Genomic DNA, 21,994 nt, shown 5'->3' with positions numbered 1-21,994 from the left:
TGCGCCACTCGGGAGCCCAAATTGTATTTATGACAAACTAAAAGGGTGTGATTAGCTAATAATTTTCTTTAATACAGACCCTCTCCTCTGATAAGTTTGCCACTGGAGAAAATGCTCAAGGTTCTTGTATATCTTTCTAATGAGTGATTTTCAAGATGGGAACACCAATGATATGGACACATTATATTTTTTTATTTTTTTATTTTAATAGCCTTTGTTTTGATTGTTCTTTGATTGATCTATACAATTGTATTATTACACAACGTGTAAATACAATTTTAGCTGTTTGCACATTGGGGAAAATATATATCAGCTAGGCCCAATAATTGACAAAGATCAGAATGTGGCTGCCTGTCTAAACGCAAATTCACTGAAAAGTGTTTTTTCCCCAGACTATTAACAATACCATATTAACAATATAACATCTGGTGGGAGTGAGCCAGATACTGTAGTTGCTGATGTTACAAGATTGTATTAGTTTGTGGAGCTATTAGAATTCTTCAGGTATTAGCTAAGAATGCTTACTACCACATTACAATGGAAAACAATTGCTTAAGTGCCATCTCATTCCATCTCATTCCAAAATCGTGAGCGTTAAGATGAAGTTGGTCCCTCCTTTGCTGCTATAACAGCCTCCATTCTTCTGGGAAGGCTTTCCACTAGATGTTGGAACATTTCTGTGTGGACTTGCTTCCATTCAGCCACGAGATCATTAGTGAGGTCGGGCAATGATGTTGGGCGACTAGGCTTGGTTCACAGTTGACGTTACAATTCATCCCAAAGGGGTTAGACGGGCTTGAGGTCAGGGCTCTGTGAAGGCCAGTCAAGTTCTTCCACACCAATCTCAACAAAACATTTCTGTATGGACCTCACTATGTGCACGAGGGCATGGTCATGCTGAAACAGGAAAAGGCCTTCTCCAAACTGTTGCCACAAAGTTGGAAGCATGACATCGTCTAGAATGTAATTGATTGTTGTAGTGTTAAGATTTCCCTTCACTGGAACTAAGCGACCTAGCCCAAACCATGAAAAACAGCCACAGACCATCTTCCTCCTCCACCAAACTTTACAGTTGGCACTATGCATTAGGGCTGGTAGCGTTCTCCTGGCATCCACCAAACCCAGAATCGTATGTCGGACAGCCAGATGGTGAAGCGTGATTCATCACTCCAGAGATTGCGTTTCCACTGCTCCAGAGTCCAATGGCAGCGAGCTTTACACCACTTCAGCCGACGCTTGGCATTGCACATGGTGATCTTAGGCTTGTTTGCTTCTGCTGAGCTTGTGTGGCCTACCACTTCGCAGCTGAGCAATTGTTGCTCCTAGATGTTTCTACCTCACAATAACTATCACGTTTTAAGGTATGACCCAGGTGCAGACAGTGTTGAAGAAACAAAAGTTTATTCTTTAAACAGGGGCAGGCAAACGAAAGGTCAAGGCAGGCAGGGGTCAATAATCCAGAGAGGGTGTAAGGCACAGGATCAGCAGGAGGGCTCAGGTTCAGGTCAGGCAGAGGTCGGTAAATCCATGTTGGAAAGGTAGCATCCTATGACGGTGCCACGTGGAAAGTCACTGAGCTCTTCAGTAAGGCCATTTTACTGCCAATGTTTGTCTATGGAGATTGCATGGCTGTGTGCGAAATTTTATACACCTGTCAGCAATGGGTGTGTCTTAAATAGCCAAATCCACTCATTTGAAGGGGTGTCCACATACTTTTGTATATATAGTGTGTGTATGGTTGTGTTTATCTTTCTGCAGGCCATCTTGTTCTTTTTATGGATGTATTTGCAGTTTTGAGGGTATCCTCTAGTTTTTATAGTATCGTATTGGTTTTTTTTAATAGTATTTGCTGTTTTGAGAAGGTAACAACATTTGGAAAATGTACGGCACTGAGTTTTGTGTCTTGTGTACACTGTTTAGAAAATTGACATCGTTGTTCCGAAAATGCGTAATCCGTTTGAGAAGAACTGTAATTATTTGAATGCTGAACGTCATCAATGCCAATGACTAACAAGCGGAGAGAAGAAAGAAAATTGAGGCATGGTATGGAGAAGTTCGGCTAACATTTTTTTAATTTTTTTTAGAACATTATTCTGCCAAGTAGAAACAATTACACACAGATTTCATACATTAAGCCATTGGTTAATTAAGCACCGTGTTACTCTTAGTTTATTGCTGGGTTAAGCATTGCGTTTACTGAATCAATCTAGGACACTAAAAGCAGCTTTGGAGTTGAAGGACATCGTTGTTTCATCGAAGGGTACTGTAGATCTCCAAGTATTGGTCATCTGAAACGAGTAAGAGATGGGGGGATTGAAAAAACAGAAATACATAAGAGTGCAAAGTCAACAGTCTTCTTTACAAAGCAGACTTCTCTGTATCTCTAAGATTTAATCACAGCACCACACAACATTATCACGCCTATTGCATTGCTCTGTGACAGAACGGTTCAGGAATTCAGCAATTCATGAGCTTAAATATGGCTGTACATGTGTGTGTCATATGGTAGAGCAAAGGTCTTACTCACGTCTCTATTCACCTTCCTCATCGGATGCATGAGTCTGCAATGATAGTGGTTGCCAATTAACCAATAAGCACTCCTATTGGAACAGTTTCATTTCACATCCCGGTGACTAAATTAATAGTTGAAGACACTGTTCACAGCTTTTTTTTGACAGTATCTTTAACCCACTGTAACATATTGGAAATCCGTACATTTTCATTTTAAAATCACATGGTCCATGATCAACAACCACCTCTGTATTACACTATATATGCATCATTTGGTAAATCTTTGTTTGTCAACATAATTGAGTGATACTCTTTGACAGTAGCTCCTACATGAACATATGTACGGTGTACATGTTAGTACAGCCTCAGTCTCAGCAGGACTTGTTTCAATCTCAGCAGGACTTCTTTCAAATATGTTCAAAATGCCACTTGCTGTATGTTGCGGACATAAAGGCAGATAGGTATTGGGTCTTACACGGGCAGGTGCAGCGGGAGCAGGCGGAGTTGGAGCAACCTGGATGCTGAAGGGGTGATACTAGATGAGAGGAGAGAAAGGGATTGAGTCATAGATGCAATCAAGCAGACACACAATACATTTGTCACACTGTGTACATGTACTGTATGTTAATGGCGGTGATGATCACTCACGATCTCGACGCTCTCCTGGCCGAGTGGCTGGGGGATCTCCTGTTTGATGAAACCACCCGACTATGGATTGACACACACACACACACACACACACACGCACACTTTCATCATGACTTTCTGAACTCTGATAGTTAACATCTGTTATATTGACTGGATTGAACATTCACTCTATTATAGTGAGATGCACAGGTGTAGCATCACTAAGACAACAGCACAAACATGTAGTTCACTATGTTGCTATGGTTACTTACAGGTACTCCACCACCAACAGGAAGGATCTGTAACATTGGAACACACTCTGGTTACTACAGTAAAAGTAGAAGTTTGACCTCAATCTAGAATGGGAAATGTATTGTGATTAACTTGAACTATTTATTTTGTCAAACACTCACAATCTCTAGATCAGGTCTGGCTTGTCCAGCTTGGAGAGCATACAAAGAATTGGGAAACAAACAATTTTATTATGTCAAATTCAGTTCTTCAGTGTTCTATTCCCTTTTCAGGCACTTTATGATTTTAAAACCATTCATATTGTCACAATTATTCTTATTCTTTATATTTGAACACCTTTTCATCACAGTACATCAGTTACGGTGCCCATATTGTGACAGCATCACATGTCCATGGAAGGACACCCCCGAGTTATGTATATGTCCTAATATGGACACCGTAACTATGTATAAAATCAAATGCTTCTGTCACGTTCCTGACCTATTTATGTTAGTTTTTGTGTGTTAGTTGGTCAGGACGTGAGGTTGGGTGGGCATTCTATGTTATCTGTTTCTATGTTGGTTTCGGTTTGCCTGGTATGGCTCTTGATTAGAGGCAGGTGGTTTGCGTTTGCCTCTAATTAAGAGTCATATTTAGGTAGGGCATTCTCACTGTTTGTTTGTGGGTGATTGTCTCCTATGTCTGTATGTACGTTCGTATCACATGGGACTGTAGCGTTTGTTTGTTTGTTTGTTTCGTTTCGATGTCGTCCGTTTCCTGTACGTAAGTTTATGTTTAGTTATGTAAGTTTATGTTCAGGTTTCGTTCAACGTCGTTTTCTTGTTTTGTAGTTTGAAAGTGTTTTGTTTCGTTTCGTGTTGCCATCATCGTTGTTAAATAAAGATGGCTTATTTCCCAAAGCCTGCGTTTTGGTCTGAGGATCCTTCTCTCCTCACCTCATCCGAGGATGAGGAGAGCGTCACCCGTTACAGAATCACCCACCAAGCTAAGACCAAGCGGCAAAGGAAAACGAAACGGAGTAGGGGACAGGAGAGAAAGGATTTCTGGACATGGGAGCAAATAATGAATGGAGAAGGTCCCTGGGCTAAGGCAGGAGAAAATCGCCGTCCCAAAGCTGAGCTGGAGGCACGGAGGAGAGCAGAGGCTACCGAGGAGAGGAACCGGAGCTATGAGGGAACGCGTCTGGCACGGAAGCCAAAAAAGCCCGTGAGTAATTCCCAAAAATTTCTTGGGGGGGGGCTAGGAGATAGTGGGCCAAGGGCAGGTAGGAGACCTGCGCCCACTTCCCAGGCTTACCGTGGAGAGCGGGAGTACGGGCAGGCGCCGTGTTACGCAGTAGAGCGCACGGTGTCTCCTGTACGAGTGCATAGCCCAGTGCGGGTTATTCCACCTCCCCGCACTGGTAGGGCTAGATTGGGTATTGAGCCAGGTGTCATGAGGCCGGCTCAACGCGTCTGGTCTCCAGTGCGTCTCCTCGGGCCGGCATACATGGCACCTGCCTTACGCATGGTTTCCCCGGTTCGCCTACATAGCCCGGTGCGGGTTATTCCACCTCCCCGCACTGGTCGGGCAACCGGGGGTATTCAACCAGGTAAGGTTGGGCAAGCTCAATGCTCAAGAGTGCCAGTACGCCTCCACGGTCCGGTATTTCCGGCACCACCTCCCCGCCCCAGCCTAGTACCTACAGTGTATACACTACGCACTAGGCTACCAGTGCGTATCCTGAGCCCTGTTCCTCCTCCACGCACTCTCCCTGTAGTGCGTGTATCTAGCCCGGTGCCTCCAGTTCCGGCCCCACGCACTAAGCTACCAGTGCGTCTCCAGAGCCCTGTACACACTGTATATTCTCCCCCTACTAATCCTGATGTGCTTGTCCTCAGCCCGGCGTCACCAGTGCCGGTACCACGCATCAGGGATAGAGTAGGCTTTGAGAATACAGTGTGCCCTGTTCCTGCTCCCCGCACTAGTAGGAAGGTGCTTGTCATTAGCACGGTGCCTCCAGTTCCGGCACCACGCACCAGGTCTACAGTGCGCCATATCCGGCCAGAGCCATCCGTCTCCCCAGCGCCATCTGAGCCATCCGTCTCCCCAGCGCCATCTGAGCCATCCGTCTCCCCAGCACCATCTGAGCCATCCGTCTCCCCAGCGCCATCTGAGCCATCCGTCTCCCCAGCGCCGTCTGAGCCATCCGTCTGCCAGGAGCCTGCAAAGCCGCCCGTCTGCCATGAGCCTGCAAAGCCGCCCGTCTGCCATGAGCCTACAGAGCCGTCAGCCAGACAGGAGCCGCTAGAGCCGTCAGCCAGACAGGAGCCGCTAGAGCCGTCAGCCAGACAGGATCTGCCAGAGCCGCCAACCAGACAGGATCTGCCAGAGCCGCCAACCAGACAGGATCTGCCAGAGCCGCCAACCAGACAGGATCTGCCAGAGCCGCCAACCAGACAGGATCTGCCAGAGCCGCCAACCAGACAGGATCTGCCAGAGCCGCCAACCAGACAGGATCTGCCAGAGCCGCCAACCAGACAGGATCTGCCAGAGCCGCCAGCGAGCCATGAGCAGCCAGAGCCGTCAGAGCGCCATGAGCAGCCAGAGCCGTCAGAGCGCCATGAGCAGCCAGAGCCGTCAGAGCGCCATGAGCAGCCAGAGTCGTCAGAGCGCCATGAGCGTCGAGAGCCGTCAGCCTGCCATGAGCGTCGAGAGCCGTCAGCCTGCCATGAGCGTCGAGAGCCGTCAGCCTGCCATGAGCGTCGAGAGCGTCAGCCTGCCATGAGCGTCGAGAGCCGTCAGCCAGCCATGAGCATCGAGAGTCGTCAGTCAGCCATGAGCTGCCCTTCAGCCTGAAAAGGCTAGATACCCAGAACTGCCAATCAGTCCAGAGCTGTCTCTCTGTCCGGAGCTGCCTTTCAGTCCGGAGTTGCCCCTCTATCCTGATCTCCCTCTCTATCTTTATCTACCTCTATAGTCTTATCTATCCCTCTGTCTTGGTTTATCTCTCTGTCCCGGTATTGTCATTATTAGATATGTTATTAGGAGGATTTTGTGGGGGAAGTAAGAGGGTGGACATTCTTGAAGGGAGGGGGCTAGGATGGATTATGGTGGGGTGGGAACCGCGCCCGGAGCCTGAGCCACCACCGTGGTTAGATGCCCACCCAGACCCTCCCCTAGACTTTGTGCTGGTGCGTCCGGAGTTCGCACCTTGTGGGGGGGGTACTGTCACGTTCCTGACCTATTTATGTTAGTTTTTGTGTGTTAGTTGGTCAGGACGTGAGGTTGGGTGGGCATTCTATGTTATCTGTTTCTATGTTGGTTTCGGTTTGCCTGGTATGGCTCTTGATTAGAGGCAGGTGGTTTGCGTTTGCCTCTAATTAAGAGTCATATTTAGGTAGGGCATTCTCACTGTTTGTTTGTGGGTGATTGTCTCCTATGTCTGTATGTACGTTCGTATCACATGGGACTGTAGCGTTTGTTTGTTTGTTTGTTTCGTTTCGATGTCGTCCGTTTCCTGTACGTAAGTTTATGTTTAGTTATGTAAGTTTATGTTCAGGTTTCGTTCAACGTCGTTTTCTTGTTTTGTAGTTTGAAAGTGTTTTGTTTCGTTTCGTGTTGCCATCATCGTTGTTAAATAAAGATGGCTTATTTCCCAAAGCCTGCGTTTTGGTCTGAGGATCCTTCTCTCCTCACCTCATCCGAGGATGAGGAGAGCGTCACCCGTTACAGCTTCGTAAACAACAGGTGTGGACTAGCAGTGCTTCTTACCTGAGCATTGGCAGCCTGGAAGTCAAACTCCATGACCAGCCTTTGCTGTGAAGTACAGATGAATGTCAGATGAATGTTAAGTTGAACACTTATAAAGACACTGTAATCACAGTAAATAATGAATAAAAATATGAATACTGCTTGTAAACGTTTCCAATCCATTTATTTGTAAATGAAAGAAGAAGAAAAAACATATAATTTCAGAATATCAGAATATCACAGAATATCACAATGGTTGAGGTATTTTGTACTGAATAATAGAGAAACATAAAATAGGAAAGGCAACACTCAGTCTATAAATAACACAATGGAGAAATGAACTCACAGGGCGGCAGAGAGCAGTCCTCAGGATGCAGGCAATCAAAATGAAGGTTTTCATCTTGAATGATTCTGTTGACGAAAAATATTGAACATTTTGAAAAATCCCCCATCCCTTTTTGAAGTAGTTTTCCCTAGTTTATTTTCCCTTTTGCGTTGACAAATATTGAAGCTCACCTTTAGTAGTGCAGCACCACAGGAGTATCGAAGGATTGCTGAAGAAGGGTGTGATGTTTGAGGGTGAGATCTGCTTCCTTTTTATTCTCCCCAAAAACAAAAGGAGCTCCAACTTCTGATGTTGACTTGGTGACCAGTCAAGCCATTTTTTGATAATTGAAAAACATGCTTTGGCAGCTAATGTTTATCTATATGAACGATCTCCAAATATCGTTTAGGTTTTGTTTGTAATTACAGATGCCCCCCACCCTGTATTTTATCGGCAGCTTTTAAGGATAAATGTTAAGATATCATCCTATGATGTGTATGAATATGACATATGACGTTTTGCACACCTGGCTTCATCTCAGTGGTTATAGATTTCAAAATATTGAGTAACAAACTACCAATGCATGGTTTTGTCATTTAAAACTGTTTCAAGTAATTCACATTTTCTTGTGACCATCCATATAGTAAAAACAGTTTTCCTAGCCACAGACCAGTCTTAACCATAAAAGCACCAACAGGGGTCAATTTTATCCTTCTGAAATTGTAGGACTTTGTCAAGAAACTATTTACCGAAATAAAACATAATTTATGATTATGTGTTAATATGGAGGAATGAAAAATAGTCTCTCTTTTGTATACTAGTGGGGCTAGATGAAAATGTGGACTCAAATAAAATAAAATCAAATTGTATTGGTCGCATGCACATATTTAGCAGATGTTATTGCAGGTGTAGCTTGTGTTCCAAGCTCCAACAGTGCAGTAATATCTAACAATACACAGCAATACACACAGATCTAAAAGTAGTAAACATTTTGATAAAAGCACCACATTTGGCACAGAGGTAGATGAATGTACCCTGAAAAGATATAGCTATGGAGCTACCCCAGATTTCCCTCTATCGTCATGAAGGGGGCCATAAATATTTAATTTCGTTTTTGTCAACTTACATTATTAACAAACTTTTCCAATGAAGCCCTCAATAAAAGAGGGATTTTGTTCAATTTGTCAATTTATTAAAAGAAAGGTCTACTAAAGCTAGGCCTACTTAAACTAAGACTCTGCAATATGAGTTTGCCATGAGCAGCAGGATGAACCAAAATACTTCAGATAATCGCGATGTAAGATGATGCACTTATACAGAGTATCAATCTGCCCATGTCTGTTGATACACACCACTCTGCTGCAACATAGCTGCAGGACAACAACTGTGGAGAAGTTTAGCCTCGCGCTTCACTGTTGTCAGCCTAGTACTGCTGTCTACTTTGTGAATCGCTGAGCATATCTATATTATCAATCCTAACAGTGGTGCCATGACTTGCGCTTTTGGGTGAGGATCATAGGCGCCAGCCCTCCCCCCTCTCTCTCCCACCACAGTTTTATGATGGTTGTAAATACCCTCAAGAACTCTCTCTCTCCCACACAATGGAAGAAAAAAGGAAGGAAAAATCCCTTCGTTACAACAGAGAGAGATTTTGTAGTACTGTGACATCCAAGATTGGATAGTGAAACAATATTTCTGTAATCCAAGCAGTTGGAAGGGTCCGTGGTTACTTAAAGAACACTCCTGTCAGATGTGTTACTAATTTGTGAGTAATTAAGAACAGTATAACAACATAACTGTATCTCTGAATGTGTATATTTCCCAGTTGTCAGGTTCACGTCCAAATCTTGGGGAACTTATATGAATAAATATGAAACTATTTGTGAGAAGATGAAATGTGATGTTAGCCTTCTAAATGAAAGACTTGTTTTTCATATAAAGTCTTAACCAGTTTGTGACCCCACCCACCTGAGCACAGACATTATGTCGGCGAGAAATTAACATTAGACCAGAGAACATGTGTGTCGACACCCTGAAATGGTTAAGAAATGTAAATCTCTAGAGACCAGTACATTGCCGGGTTTCTACATGCATGTAAAATGGTTCTAGCTCTACATTAGACCAGCGGGACCGACAGCGTGAGCTGGAAGGTACGAAATGGTTAAACACTGAAACTTCAACAGAGAAGAAGAACATCTCTATAGACCAGAGAGCATGGAGCTGTAGCTACATGTTGAAATGGTTGGCGATTTAAATGGCTACCACTCTATAGACCAGTTATGTGCAGCACCAGCTGAATACATTACAAATGGTTAAGAAATCTACAAAACTAAAGACTTCACATTCACAGTCTGCAGCTATATTTGTAAAATAGTCTTGAAACTCGACCGAAGATGAGAAAAGAACATTTCCCTATCAAACGACCATTGGTACGTCTGATGTACCCATAATAACAAACACTTATTCATCCTTTATGCTAGGGTTCGTACAGATATCCAAGGATTTTGTGACATTCAGAATGAGACTGAAGGTAAATTAACTAATGATTTATTGATGACTGAAATGTAAGAGATCTTTAAGAGTTCATTCGGAAAACGGTAACTCATTAAATACACTTTTTCCGTGGTGCCCCAAGATTGCTAATGAGTTAATTGTTACGGGATTAATTTAATCATTGTAATAATTCAACATAATTCATCACATTAAGGATAGTAAAGACACGACAGTGGCTTAAGTTATTAAAAAATGTTAAAGTGTGCATTTTAGATATTCATATTTACTTAGTATATCTCTGTGTTACATCCTCTATGCTCTAGTATTCACATTGCTTTTTGCGTTTGAATCCATTCCCTGGTGAATAGTCGTGTATTTGACCTCCCTCTATCACCTAGACCTGTCGTGTGGGTATCCCAGTAAACTTAATAAAAAACAGCTGAAAAATAGCCTCTCTACCCGTCGATCATTTCAGTAACATTTTATTAGGATAGTCCATCTGTAGATGGTCTACGGACTATCAGTAACATTTCAAATAACAATCTACTAACACTAACTGTAGCCCTAACCCTAACCTTAACCCTTAACCCTCCTAACACTAAACTAAAACCTTATCATAACCCTTACCCTAACCTTAACCCTTACCCTAACCCTTATTCTAAACCTAACCTTAACCATAACCAAGCATTTTCTTATCAACAGATACTATAGTTTGGTGATAGTATAACCATCTGTAGAGCATCTACAGATGGACCTGCTGGACTATCCAAATAAAGTGTGACCATCATTTATAATCCAGGTCCTAGCTAGAGGCTTCACATGGGCCCTCCTGTGCTTGGATACATCTAGGCTGCCTTCAAAATGGCACCTTATTCCCTATATAGTGCACTACATATGGAATATTGTGCCATATGTGACGAAACCTACAGTAATTAAAAAGTAATTAAGTTCAAGTGGAAAATGTGTGGTTTTCTCTATGTTTTCTGTCTTTCTTCATCTCTGAGTGGGTATTTAAGGCACATAGATGAAGTGAAGGGAGTTAGTGCTGATTATCTGAATGATGTGTATTTATATAATTAGGAGATAATTAGTACGTACGTAAACGGCCTGCAACATGGAGGTTCGGGATCTAAAGCTCTCAGCTACCATGGCAGCAATTATGTTTGGGATTAGTTATTTGAAAGCTAGATGTCGTCAATGCCACAGATAAACTGGTGGAGACAAGAAAGGAAATTGAGACAACAGAAATAGACCGTTGTTGCAACAAGATTGAAGATGACTCCAGAGGTTGTCAAAATGCCGGTCTGGGGTTTTATTAGCATTTCTTGTAGGACTTTATACACCGAAACTCACAACACGGTCAAGAATTAACTTCCAACCCTGTTAATTCTAAATACATAGTAAAACACTGAAATATTATTGAACAAATGCAACACATATAAATACAACTCCTACTCGCCAGTGCTACTCGAAGGCTACATGTTTCATTATTACCCATTAACACAAAACCTTTCAGATAGTAACAATCTCAACGCAAGTTCAATTTGTATCTTAACACAATCTCTATCTGAGGGGTGGTGGGTGTTTTTCTCAAGGCTTGATGTCCGTGTTGGTCTCCATGGCAACACTCGGGGTAGTGGACGCAGTCTCCAGGACAAAGCCCATCTCTAATTTGATTGGTGACCGTGCTAGACCAGTGATGGGGGAGTGGCTGTGTCCAGACCAAAGGCAGGGTCCGTGGTATCATGCAAGGCTCCAGGGATAGGCAGACCTACGTTGGCCACCAACCCAGGATAGATGGCCTGTCTGCTGGGGAGACCCCCAGGAGAGAACCCCATGGTGGGTAGGAGGCCAGGCGAGGGCAGACTGAAGGAGGGAAGCTCTGGATTTCAGGCCACAGTGCCGATGGGCTGACTGGCTGTGGGCATGCTTCTCCCTAAACCGGGCAAGTACTTCCCCAATGAGACCCAGTCTACCTGCCATCTGTCGGACAAAGAGAGAGAGAAATAAAGAGGAACGTGTGAAATGAATGCATTCTTTATATATTGTTGCAGATAGATCTTTGTCACTGAGTTCAATGAGTTTATTGAGTTCAATGAGTTTCAAAATAAACGTAGATTGATAGGGATCTTTGATCTTCAGAGTTCAGACCTCCAAATGGAGCATTCTAGAACAGAATTGGCCCACAGTATAATGAGACAAATACCAGTAGTACAATAAAAGCAATACAATTCATTCTGTGAAAATAATTCAAATTGTCTTCCTGAATCTTTACCATTAGTTGCCGAAAAATTTAGAAGAAACTACACCTTTTCATAAAAAAAGACAGAAGCATATTGCTATTTTGCATGAAATAGGTTCATTTAGACTTGATTGTCATTTATTATCTACCTGCTATTGCTGTTGCTGCTGCTGTTGCTGCTGCTGCTGTTGGTCAGACTGTGTTACCTGCGCTGGTTGCACTGATTGTGATTGTGGAGCGACTGGTGCCTCTGGGTTTACTGTGAAAGCCTTTGCCAGGATTTGTGGAAAATTTAGAACATGTGGATCTGCTGCTTGTAAAAACCATGGGTATTTATATTGGGAGAACTGTACACAATACTTAAGGATTGTTAGTATTAATTTAGCCTTCAGAAAGAGATTAAGAGAGATCTAAACTACACTCCATTACATGAACTGTGTGTTGTACCAAGGCAGGCATCAAAATCCCATATTCTATTGATAGTGTGTCAAACATCTACAATAAATCATTGTTATTACCACCACTCTGCAGTGTAGCCTTCTGGAGTCATAACTCAAATAATCATTCGATTGAGTTTAAGTTTCCCCGACAAATCAAATGTCTGTCATGAGTCAAGTCAGGGACAAACACAGATGGTTTCTGTTTGCTAAATATTCTGACAGTAGATCTCATGTGGAAAAATCCCCATCCTATAGAACTGAGTTGAAGACAAACCTCTTGAGGGCTTGCTACATATTTTACCTTAATTAAATGTGGTTTTGGATGAAAACCAGGTGATAAAATATTTTTATTGAGTTTGACTTTCAAACTGTCTCATACTGTATCTATACAGTATGTATCTGTATTGTACCATACAGTGTCTAATTATCATTATCATAGTCATTTTACCAGCTGATTCCCTTGTGGCGCTGAGAACATGTGGAAGTATCCGTAAGAGGGGAACAAATGTGAAGATAAAGTCAAATAAGAATCTATGTTAAAATTCAATATCTGTACAACTATTATGGCCTTGCATATCGTTTTTCTAAATAATAACTGATTGTTAAATGTTGATGACCCCTAATTGTGTTGATAATCCCTCATTTTAAGACAATGACAAGTAGTTTAGGCTTGTTAAAAGAATCCTGATATAGGAACCAGTTGTTTGTCTTTTAAAATGCCTAAATTCAGTCTGTTTCATTTACCTGAGAATGAGGGGGCAGTGGTCTGGGCTGGGCGACAGACCCCTGCAGAGTCGAGGTCTGGGGCTAAGATCCACCCTGGGGACCCTGCTGCTCAGCGACACAGGTCTGAAGCAATACTGGGTCTGAAGCTAAGGCCTCCACTGATGGGCATCTCTGCACTAGGTCTCATCTTAGCTCTGCTTGTGGTAGAGCTGTACAAGATACTCATATGGTGAAATATAGTCAAATGCTTTATAAGCTCTCACATCCAATAAAGGTGTAGTATCTTAATTGTATCACGCTGTTGTCGCTGAGAATGTTCCTGCCCCGCAGGAAATTCAAATGAGCCTTGTGATTTACATAAATTCACTGAAAACCCTCTATCTCTCTCACTTGCTCAAACGCTAAAGCACCAGACAGAATATATGTTGTACTACTGAGGGCCTATACGACTGCTACAGTCAAATGTACAAACATACCAAATGTATCCAGCTGCAGGATTATTTTACCCCTGCGACGAAACTGATCAAATCCGACATCTGTATATTCTTAACCTCCTAGTCATCATGTGCCTGATTTTCGGCAAAAAAATGTAAAAAAATCTGTGTTTTTTTAATAAGCATGAAAGTCTGGCCTACCTAGTTACTACCATGCAATTAAAAACACTTTGTAAAATATGTCTCTTTTTAAGGAGATACTAAAGAAATCCTAGAATAACAATTATTTGTCAAATAGAAAGATTCTTACAAGCACAGCAGTTACTTCCATCGCAATACTTGTCAGTTGAATTGCCACAATCATCTCAAAGACCTTGAAGAAATTACAATGTTAAAATCAATTCACCAAACACATTGCCAAAATAACATAACCATAACACTCATTAAAGTGCTCATAGAAGAACTGTATAAATGACTTTACAGTTACCTTATCTTTGACAACATTCAAGAAGAATTGAGAATATGACCAAGAAGAATTTGACCTAAGAAACAAACGGCACTGTTCACATGAGACATTGTATGAAGGGAAGAGAAACTTACGCACTGTCCATCGACAGAAGCAGCCAATCAGATGCCAGGAAAATAGGTATGTTCTGAATCACTTCCTTACCTGACTAAGGTGGAGTGATAGCGGCCACAGACAAACCACTGATTATATTTAATTGACTTCCCTCATTTTGTTATACTGTAAATGTCTAAAATGCTGTAATGTCTGAAAGACAGACTTCAGGTGATTATTTTAGTATAGTAAAAACATTATGGTCTGTGGTTGATATGTCGTGGCAGTAATAGAGGTTAACCTTAGTGGCCTCAAGAGAAAGTGAGTAGACATACTCAAAAATGAAACACTCCTTCACCCATTCATTCTTGAACGTAGACAAATGGTATGTCACTGTCAGATGTGTATATCATTTATATAATTTAAAGTATTAAGTGTGAAGTTATTGGAGGAAGCTTGTGGTCGACTGTGAGGATAAGGATGGTGAAGGTGATAATAATGATAAATCATTGAAGAAGTTAATGACTAAAGAAATTTGTGAGGCTTCTCTGGAGTTGTGAACAATATTCTCTGGATTTGTGAACAAGTGCATGGCTGTGCTTGAATTGAGAAGTGTACATGTTGTAGCCAAGATAGAGCCAAAACACTGCCTTGAGTCCTCATTTCCTTTTCTGAGATGTACTTTTTGTTGGGTTTAATGAAACACGTGTACCACACAAAGCTACTCACAACAAACAACTTTGATCACAGGGTACAGGTATGATATCATCTGAATGTTTTTATTCCGCTTGAAGACAGATTTGCCACAATATATGACCACACACTGGGTAAGTGTGTTTGTTTGTTGAAGAGCAGATACATGTTCTTATGTGCCTGACTGGGTTTGAACCCACGCAATCTGCATGCTACGCTATAGAGATAAACCTTAAGAAATGGTTTATGGGCAAAATGCACAGGCTTAAAATGCACAGGCTTAAAGAATGTATCATTGTTTTCAATGAACGTTACATGGTAATCGATTTTAATTCATTCTTTATAGTTTCCTCCCTATTGATGAGATGTATTTGAGATTTATATATTTTGTTTTCATGTTATAATCTTGTGTATAATTAGTATCCATGTATTTTCATGAGGACCACAATGGAAATATATATTTTTTTACTTTTTGTGTCATTCTCTGTTTCCATGAGAAACAAGATTCTCTGGTCTTATGAAACTAAGATTGAACTCTTTGGCCAGAATTCCAAGAGTCACGTCTGGACGAAACCTGGCCCCATCCCTACGGTGAAGCATAGTGGTGGCAGCATCATGCTGTGGGGATGTTTTTCAGCGGCAGGGACTAGGAGACTAGTCAGGATCGAGGGAAAGATGAACGGAGCAATGATGAAAACCTGCTCCAGAGCGCTCAGGACCTCAGACTGGGGTGATGGTTTACCTTCCAACAGGACAATGACCCTAAGCACACAGCCAAGACAATGCAGGAGTGGCTTCCGGACAAGTCTCTGAATGTCCTGGAGTGGCCCAGCCAGAGCCTGGACTTGAACCCAATCGAACATCTCTGGAGAGAGCTGAAAATAGCTGTGCAGTGATGCTCCCTCATTCCAACCTGACAGAGCTTGAGAGGATCTACAGAGAAGAATTGGAGAAACTCCACAAATACAGGTGTGCCAAGACTGTAGAATAAAGTTGTAACGTAACAAAATGTTGAAAAACTCTGAATACTTTCCGAATACTTTCCGGTCTGAATACTTTCCGAATGCACTGTACCAGGGATGTTCTTACACACTTCAAAGTGATACAAAGAAGTCACTATACTAATGCCAAACTGGCTAAATTCTACTTCCAAGTTGACCCCTTAATGTGGAAGATGCCAGCATACCACTGCAACTCATGCACATATATTTTGGTTTGCACATATAGCAGACTATTTGGATGCAATTTCTTATGCACTATCCAATATAACACAGGTACTTACTGTATAAATCATGACCCACTGATAGCTATCTTTGGGACAACTCTGGTAGTTCAGGAATAGAAAAGGCAGAATCAAATGCCTTGGGATATGCCTGTCTGATTGCCAGAAACATGGAACACCGGAAAAGGCCAAACCCACCATCTTACAATCAATGGGTTAATGGCATGTTACAAAGTCTCACTTTGGAGAACATCAAATGCACAATAGGCGAATCCACAACCGTATAATTGTTTTGATCATTTTGGGAATTTGTGTGTATTGTTAGGTATTACTGCACTTATAAGGATGTACGCTGAGAGTCGGGAAGCAAGTTCAGGGAGTGAATACATTTAATAAATAAATGAACAAAACAAGAGACACAAACAGCGCCCCCGACATGAAACAGGAACAATGACGACTGGGGAAGAAACCAAAGTGAGTGACATATAAAGGGCAGGTAATCAAGGAGGTGATGGAGTCCAGGTGAGTGTCATTATGCGCGTAATGCTGGTGACGTGTGCGCCCTAATGAGCAGAAACATAAGCATTTCACTACGCCCGCAATAACATCTGCCGAATATGTGTACATGACCAATAACATTTTATTTGATTTATTTTATAGGACATGGCAAGCTTTAATTTATGTTGTCTGATTGATTATGTACCTGAGTTGTAATTCGTATTGACGTGTGTACACTATCATTCAAAAGTTTGGGGTCACTCAGAAATGTCCTTGTTTTTGAAAGAAAAGCACATTTTTTGTCCATTAAAATAACATCAAATTGATCAGAAATACAGTGTAGACATGGTTAATGTTGTAAATGAGTATTGCAGCTGGAAACGGCAGATTTGTTATGGAATATCTACATAGGCATACAGAGGCCCATTATCAGCTACTATCACTCCTGTATTCCAATGGCACATTGTGTTAGCTAATCCAAGTTAATCATTTTAAAAGGCTAATTGATCATTAGAAAACCCTTTTGCAATTATGTTAGCACAGCTGAAAACTGTTGTTCTGATTAAAGAAGCAATAAAACTGGCCTTCTTTAGACTAGTTGAGTATCTGGAGCATCAGCATTGGTGGGTTCGATTACAGGCTCAAAATGGCCAGAAACAAAGACCTTTCTTCTAAAACTCGTCAGTCTATTCTTGTTCTGAGAAATTAAGGCTATTCCATGCGAGAAATTGCCAAGAAACTGAAGATCTGGTACAACGCTGTGTACTACTCCCTTCACAGAACAGCGCAAACTGGCTCTAACCAGAATATAAAGAGGAGTGGGAGGCCCCGGTGCACAACTGAGCAAGAGGACAAGTACAGTAGAGTGTCTGGTTTGAGAAACAGACGCCTCACAAGTCCTCAATTGGCAGCTTCATTAAACAGTACCCGCAAAACACCAGTCTCAACGTCAACAGTGAAGAGGCGACTCCGGGATGCTGGGCTTCTAGGCAGAGTTCCTCGGTCCAGTGTCTGTGTTCTTTTTCCCATCTTAATCTTTTACTTTTATTGGCCAGTCTGACATATGGCTTTTTCTTTGCAACTCTGCCTAGAAGGCCAGCATCCCTGAATCGCCTCTTCACTGTTGACGGTAGTGTAGATATTTGACCGTGCTGGTCATCAATGAACATTTGAACATCTTGGCCATGTTCTGTTATAATCTCCACCCAGCACAGCCAGAAGAGGACTGGCCACCCCTCATAGCCTGGTTCCTCGCTAGGTTTTTTCCTAGGTTCTGGCCTTTCTAGGGAGTTTTTCCTAGCCACCGTGCTTCGACACCTGCATTGCTTGCTGTTTGGGGTTTTAGGCTGGGTTTCTGTACAGCACTTTGTGACATCAGCTGATGTAAGAAGGGCTTTATAAATACATTTGATTGATTGATTGATTGAGATATCTATATGATGTGTACCTCAATACTGGGATAGGAAGAAACAAAAATCATTGAGGATCATTAGGCAAGGTGGGTGAGTGGGTGTGAGGGTGCGTAGGACACATGGTGCTAAACATTTCTTTCCTTTGTGTACTCTGTTATTTCAACAGAACACAAATTAAAACTATGGAGCCTTGCCAAGGCTCTGATCTGTTAGTATCAACAGTTCTACAACTGGCCACTTGAGAGCGCAATAACCAAGAATGACTTCCTCTGCTTCTGCAAGGTTGACTATTTCAGTTGCAAACAGTGACTTTGTTCAAAATGCGTGAACTGTTTTCTAATTCCTCTGCTCAGTTGGTACAGTAGTGTATGTACAGTAGAATTACCTCTTGCCTCACTTATTCCTTGACAGTCCACCCCTATTCAAATATTTCATACATTTCTCCCAATTATTGTCCCAACTATCTAGCCTGGTGGAAGCAGCCCGATCTCGGCTGGTTCCACAAGGCTACCCAACAAACCCCATTACATGCCAGCGTGGAAATAAGGAATAAAAACGAACAAAAAAACAATACCACAGCTCTGGTAGCCTCTTTTTAATCAACAAAAATCATAAATGAAACAATAGTCTGCCCCTGCACAATAGCATCCACGTTGTGAGGCACTTGCACATTAACAAGGTTTTTTGGGTGAGTGTAGTTCAAAATAAATGTTACACTTACAGAACAACATATTGACAGTGTTAGGGAAGCTACTCTGAAAATATAGTTTACCAAGCTACCAATTACTTCACACTGGAAGAAGTTAAGCTACACTAAATCTACCCTTGAGAAAAATCTAGTTTACTTAACTAGGCAAGTCAGATAAGAACACATTCTTATTTACAATGATGGCCTAGGAACAGTGGGTTAACTACCTTGTTCAAACAAGGCAAATCCTAACCTGGGCCAATTGTGCGCCGCCCTATGGGACTCCCAATCACGGCCAGTTGTGATACAGCCTGGAATCAAACCAAGGTCTGTAATGACGCCTCTAGCACTGAGATGTGAAACAAATCGTGAAAATTACGATACGTAAATCTGAAATGTCATAGACTACAAATTCCAAGAACAGATCACATTGGGGTCATATGTTAACAGAATATGTAATTTAGCCTATTAAACACAAAAACTGTTTCAAGTGAGAATTAGGCAGGTCTGAGGCCGAAAAAGAAAGGAAATGATTGCCTACCTCACCCATATTTTATTTTATTTTTGCAAAAAGAGTAGTGTTTAGTTCCAGCAGTTAGCTACACCACTACATGGCAAAGAAAGTAATTAACTACTGAAAACGCTACCTAGATTTGAATTTAGTTCAACTACCACCAAGCTACTGCAAAATGTAGTTAAATTACTAGTTGAACTACATGTAGTTCACTACTACACAACACTGCATATTGGTGTTAAAATGTATTTGGATGGTTAAGTGAAATATTTAATGTGTTTAATACATAATACCAAAAGTTCAGTGTGTCCTACAGAATATGGAATTCACAGCTGAGATTTTGATTTGGCCTATACATTTTGGCCTATACATGTATATTACACCACAAATTAAAATAACAAATACAATCAGTGCACAGATACAACATCAGTGAATAAATACATAGAATACAGAATACTTTGAGTGTAAAATACTACTTCAAATGCTGGAATGGATAGAGAAAAAAAATACATGACATTGTATTTCAATACGTGCCCGTAACCTACAGTATATCCATAAAATACGTTCTTCATCTGTGTCATATCATACTAAATTAAACCTATAAATGTACCTTATTTGTCACTTGAAACAAACATACAGTTGAGGTCGGAAGTTTACATACACTTAAGCAAAATACATTTAAACTCAGTATTTCACAATTCCTGACATTTAATCCTAGTAAAAATTCAGTTTTAGGTCAGTTAGGATCACCAATTTATGTTAAGAATGTGAAATGTCAGAATAATAACAGAGAATGATTTATTTCAACTTTTATTTCTTTCATCACATTCCCAGTGGGTCAGAAGTTTACATACACTCAATTCGTTTTTGGTAGCATTGGCTTTAAATTGTTTAACTTGGTTCAAACGTTTCAGGTAGCCTTCCACAAGCTTCCCACAATAAGTTGGGTGAATGTTGGCCCATTCCTCCTGAGAGCTGGTGCAACTGAGTCAGGTCTGTAGGCCTCCTTGCTCGCACACGCTTTTTCAGTTCTGCCCACAAATTTTCTACAAGATTGAGGTCAGGGCTTTGTGATGGCCACTCCAATACCTTGACTTTGTTGTCCTTAAGCCATTTTGCCACAACTTTGAAAGATTGCTTGGGGTCATTGTCCATTTGTAAGACCCATTTGCAACCAAGCTTTAACTTCCTGACCGATGTCTTGAGATGTTGCTTCAATATATCCACATAATTTTCCTACCTCATGATGCCATCTAGTTTGTGAAGTGCACCAGTCCCTCCTGCAGCAAAGCACCCCCACAACATGATGCTGCCACCCCCGTGCTTCACGGTTGGGATGGTGTTCGTCGGCTTGCAAGCCCCCCCCTTTTTCCTCCAAACATAACGATGGTCATGCGTCTCCTTCCTGAGCGGTATGACGGCTGCGTGGTCTCATGGTGTTTATACTTGCGTACTATTGTTTGTACAGGCATTTGGAAATTGCTTCCAAGGATGAACCAGATTTGTGGATGTCTAAAAAAAAAATCTGAGGTCTTGGCTGATTTCTTTTGATTTCCCCATGATGTCAAGCAAAGAGGCACTGAGTTTGAAGGTAGGCCTTGAAATACATCCACAGGTACACCTCCAATTGACTGAAATTATGTAATTTAGCCTATCAGAAGCTTCTAAAGCCATTACATAATTTTCTGGAATTTTCTAAGCTGTTTAAAGGCACAGTCAACTTAGTGTATGTAATTTCTGACCCACTGGAATTGTGATACAGTGAATTATAAGTGAAATAATCTGTCTGTAAACAATTGTTGGAAAAATTCCTTGTGTCATGCACAAAGTAGATGTCCTAACCGACTTGCCAAAACTATAGTTTGTTAACAAGAAATGTGTGGAGTGGTTAAAAAACGAGTTTTAATGATTTCAACCTAAGAGTGTATGTAAACTTCCAACTTCAACTGTACATACCAACAATAAGAATAACTGTTGGTGAAGGAGAGAACAAGGTATATTTCTAGATGGTAAAATTATTATGTCTTTAGATAGAGCAGCTTCTTGAAACTGACAAGTGACCCAGTGAGCAAAACTGGTCAGGCGTACGTCATGGTCTGGTTTTATGCTGATTGTAAAACGTTTTTTTATCATCTCTTTTTCACGACCAGAAAAGGACATCTTCTCTTGGTTATAATTTGGTTATCTGACATCTCTTCAACCCATAAAACCAAATTAGAACCCCAAAATTACACCTTTATGCATTTTGCCCACTGGGGAAAGGAGAATGCTTTTATGATCAAACTATGCTTTCAGTACTTTTGCGCGACAGAAAGTACACATTCATGGGCTCCTTCTTGCCTTTCATGGTGATGGGTCCTCGGTACTCCAAATGAAACTGGGGGTCAGCATTCTCTGCTGACTGCAAACATCTGAAATCAAAATGTATTTCCCACATTTTCACAGAATTCAACAATATGTTGTTCCCAAAAGCTGCTTCAAAAGAAGTTTTTTTTTTCTTCATTTAGTCCAACCCCCAAGACACACACATACAGGTGTCAGCAACAGTAATATAACATGCCATGCACAATCTTACAAAGGATGGATCAGCACTTCACAGCAATGTCTCATTCATCTAAATAAAGCC

The 21,994-nt window shown here is 41.5% G+C and overlaps 1 protein-coding gene across 1 annotated transcript in view; it reads right to left on the bottom strand.

Moving 5' to 3' along the window:
• Positions 1–18,746: 18,746 nt before the first annotated feature.
• The window catches only part of LOC129841377 (guanylate cyclase soluble subunit beta-1-like), a 54,628-nt gene continuing 51,380 nt past the window's right edge, over positions 18,747–21,994 (bottom strand). The window contains exon 13 of the mRNA XM_055909624.1: positions 18,747–21,779. Coding sequence (XP_055765599.1) covers positions 21,647–21,779 — 133 coding nt within the window. The 3' untranslated portion in view covers positions 18,747–21,646. The remainder of the gene's footprint in view (positions 21,780–21,994) is intronic.

This window comes from Salvelinus fontinalis, chromosome 42, assembly GCF_029448725.1.
Source record: "Salvelinus fontinalis isolate EN_2023a chromosome 42, ASM2944872v1, whole genome shotgun sequence".
Classification (NCBI taxonomy): Eukaryota; Metazoa; Chordata; class Actinopteri; order Salmoniformes; family Salmonidae; genus Salvelinus; species Salvelinus fontinalis.
This window is presented reverse-complemented; position numbering and strand designations above follow the sequence as displayed.